Source organism: Carassius carassius, chromosome 23 (genome assembly GCF_963082965.1).
Source record: "Carassius carassius chromosome 23, fCarCar2.1, whole genome shotgun sequence".
Taxonomy (NCBI): Eukaryota; Metazoa; Chordata; class Actinopteri; order Cypriniformes; family Cyprinidae; genus Carassius; species Carassius carassius.
The window spans coordinates 13773267-13776993 of record NC_081777.1 but is presented as its reverse complement, the minus strand read 5'-3'; the positions used below and the strand labels follow the sequence as shown (position 1 = coordinate 13776993).

General features: G+C 36.4%; 1 protein-coding gene across 1 annotated transcript; it reads right to left on the bottom strand.

Annotated features, from left to right (window-relative positions):
- Positions 1–273: 273 nt before the first annotated feature.
- Positions 274–3470, bottom strand: LOC132101355 (extracellular calcium-sensing receptor-like). Its single transcript, XM_059506248.1, has 6 exons — positions 3346–3470; positions 2939–3227; positions 1925–2731; positions 1597–1824; positions 1338–1461; positions 274–1187 (listed from the first exon to the last, which is right to left on the bottom strand). The coding sequence occupies exons 1-6, from the start codon at positions 3453–3455 to the stop codon at positions 274–276; spliced, it is 2472 nt and encodes an 823-aa protein (XP_059362231.1). The 5' UTR covers positions 3456–3470.
- Positions 3471–3727: the final 257 nt, after the last annotated feature.

Here is a 3727-nt window from a genome sequence, read left to right as displayed (position 1 = left end):
AGAACATATTTCCATTACAGCTTAGGTGGAAGTAAGGTTGGAAGTAAGGGAAGAGCAGTGCCTGAAAATATCAGGTGGGACACTGGTGGCTCATATTTAGAGGGCAGCATGGCATAACTGCAGAAGGGACTACCCAATCACACAACAATTTGAACAGCTTTAGTCTTGTTTATTTTCAGCATAACAGAATAATGCAATAATCTGTTCTGTGAATGTGTATTATTTCAGAGATTTATGTCTTTTCATATAAATTTCTTTACACTTTTATAACTATCATTGGATATCATTTGACATCTTTGTCATAACATGCTTTTTAGTGTTCATTTCAGGTCTCAGTAAAATTACATAGCATTTTGGCAGGAAAATACAGAACAGTAAACCAAAGCTAGAGACCAAAATGGCAAATATCTCCACAGCAACAATAAATTTGCCAGGAGAACTGACATAAGCTGGAATAAACGTGATCCATACAGCACAGAATATAAGCATACTGAATGTGATGAATTTAGCTTCATTGAAGTTGTCTGGCAGTTTCCGTGCCAGAAAAGCTAAAACAAAACAAAGGACAGCCAGCAGACCAATGTAACCCAGCACAGTCCAGAAACCAATAGCTGAACCTAAATTACATTCTAAAATGATCTTTTCCTGATAATGATTAATATTCATGTATGGAAATGGTGGAGATAATATTAACCAAAAGGCACATATAAGCACCTGTATAAGTGCAAAGGTGAGAACACAGAGTTTTTGCTGCAAGGGCCCAAACCATTTCATGACATTACTTCCTGGAAGTGTAGCCCTGAAGGCCATTAACACAACTATGGTTTTCCCCAAAACACAGGAGATACAGAGGACAAAAGTGATCCCAAATGCTGTGTGACGCAACATACAGGACCACTCAGTGGGCTGACCAATGAAAGTAAGTGAACAGAGGAAACACAGAGTCAGTGAGTAGAGCAGCAGGAAGCTCAACTCTGAGTTGTTGGCCCTAACTATAGGTGTGTTTCTGTACATGTAGAAAATCAGCATGATTAATATTGTGAAAAAGACCCCAAATAAAGAAAACAAAGCCAGAAGTATCCCCATTATTTCATCATATGAGAAGAATTCAATTTCCTTTGGGATGCAGGCATCTCCTCTTGTATTTGACCACTGAACAATAGGGCATTTCAGGCAATTAATAGAATCTAGAAAGAAGAAAACTAAATTCAAATATTTCATTCTATTTAAAATACTAACCAAGTACTGTCTCCAATTTTGTGACAAAACATCTTCAAATAATATGGTTAATATACTGTAACAGACAATTCCATTATTGTTTTTTAATAATTATGTACCTGTGCTGTTACTAATCTCTCCTGGAGGGCATAGTATACAATCATAACAGCAGACAGGTTGTCCTTTCTGTACAGCTTTCCTGGTTCCTGGGGGACAGCTCTCACTGCATTTGGATACAGGCACCTGCACAATTCCAATACAAGCACACAAAAAATATTATATATACTTCATGACTTGTAATTCAAATTATATAATAATAATAATAATAATAATAATAATAAAGTGTGTGTGTTTAAAAATGTATAGAAAAATCTCTACCAGATGGTTTCCTTCTCTCCAGACTACCTGAACATTATTCATGGAGAACCGCTGACCTTTAGGCAAAGAGGCATCGTAATAGCCAATAGTTTCCACCTTAATTTTGCCTTTATTAACACTTTGTAGATTGATCAGCTCGTATCTTGCTGGCGAGTCTCCGTTGTTATCAAAAAATACATTTTCACCCCCAGGTGTGGTGAAATTTATAGATTGCAAGGAATTTAAGACCTTCAGCAAGCAAATTAAATAAAAATGTTAGTGTATTCAGTTAAGTGACTGAAGTACATGTGCAATTTATTTTAGACTGGTGAAAAAATTCTGGTCTCACCTGCCAAGGCTTTATTTCAACAAGTTTTAGACAGGAGGAATTAGAATTAAAGCTTTTGTTTTGATCACACACGATAAGATTATTAATTGCATGAGCTACTGCATAAACGGCTTTATATATATTGTTTGAGAACCTTAGGTCAGTCAAGTCAGTGAAAGAGTTTTGCACATCCCTCAAGTTCTCAGAGCCATTACATGTATTTCTTGTTTCACTTTGATTTAAAGAACAGTCAAAGACATGCTCCCAAAAGTTTTTAAGAAATATGCTGTTAGAAAATTGAGAGGGGTTAATTTCCTGTAGAAAAAGGTCTAGTCCAGGTATTTGAGCATTGCGGACAGTGAATCCTATAGACCCAATTAGCAAAGCGTGACCATTGATATCAGCTAGAGAGTCATCTGTGATCCAGGCATCACTTCCGATCCACTGCAGTCCTGTAATGTTCTGCCTGTATAACTCATCTACCAGTATCTTGATCTCTCTGTGCGACATGAAAGCCATTATTACTTTAGATGTGGAGGTTCTGATAATATTCACAATTCTAATGATTTCATGGTATGGACTGGTACTTTCAAAGGCTTCTGAATATTCAATACACACTCCTTCCTCATTAGCAGCCTTAATAAAAGTGGTTATTCCATTTATTCCATAATCATTTTTATTGCTTAATGCCCCCACCCACATCCAGCCAAAATGTCTGACCAGCTGGGCCAGTGCTCTGCTTTGATAGTAATCACTGGAAATAGTTCTGAAAAAGGAGGGGTACTCCTTTCTGTTGCTCAAACAAGCACATGTTGCAAAATGACTAATCTGTAAAGCCAGAGATAGTGAAAAGATAAACATCTGTATATTATATATGCATACATATATATAAAAAATATAAAAAGTAGTTTTCGAAAGATACATTAAAGTTCTTTTAAATGAATTGAATTAGTGTCCTTATTTTAAATTTTCAAACGGAAACTTTAAATTATAACTACACATAAAAACAATTTATGAAGATAAAACATAGCTTACCACTGGTATATGAAATCTTCCAACAATCTTTGCAAAGCTCATGGTTGGTGTTGATCCAGAATGTCCAATAATGGCTTGGACTGTTGGAGGTTTAGTGCAGTTTGCTCCTTTTTTTGACTGATCTAGACTATTTACTAATGTCATCACAGCTCTTAGTATGTCTGTGGATCCACATTCATTGTAAATTTTGTAGCCCAGTTTAATTCCAGGGAGAATGTCTCTGTCCCTGTTTATTTCATCTATTGCAAACATCATTGTGTGAGCAAACTTGAACTCCCTGAAACTGAAACTTTAGGAAATTTTGAGTCAGGCATGCTGTATTTTTTCTGAAGAGGATACAGCACAATAACAATAAATGTAAACAAATAAATAAATAAAACGAATCCATGGTAATAACACATACATACTCTTTGCATGGACGTATTTCAGGCATTTTTGTAAATGAATCTGTGTAGCCATCTTGTCCGGTGCGGAAGGAAAATACACCCCCAATTATCAGGTCTCCATCTTTCTCCATTTCAGGCAAAACCCTGTGCCCCTGTGGTGTGCAGTCAGGTTTTTCTGCCTGGGTTATCAGGACCATCAAAAGCAGCTGAAGTATCAGCATGGCAGTTCTGATTCCTACATGTTGCCGACCACTGCATTTATACAGTGTAGTAAGCCCAAACAACTCACAGTTCCTTAGGGGACTGAAAGTACCAATCATAGTTTATCCTTCTCTAGGCAGCAAATTTTTTTGCTTTTGCAGCCACTAATATTTCCTTCTGGGAATGGAAATTTGTTATGTAT

Excerpts from the sequence above, each read along its gene's own strand:
- LOC132101355 (XM_059506248.1), bottom strand. The coding sequence starts at position 3,455 with ATGGAGAAAGATGGAGACCTGATAATTGGGGGTGTATTTTCCTTCCGC. Across the intron at positions 2,732-2,938 it reads GAAGATTTCATATACCAGTG|ATTAGTCATTTTGCAACATG; the intron begins GTAAGCTATGTT and ends CTGGCTTTACAG. Across the intron at positions 1,462-1,596 it reads GGAGAGAAGGAAACCATCTG|GTGCCTGTATCCAAATGCAG; the intron begins GTAGAGATTTTT and ends GGAATTGTGCAG.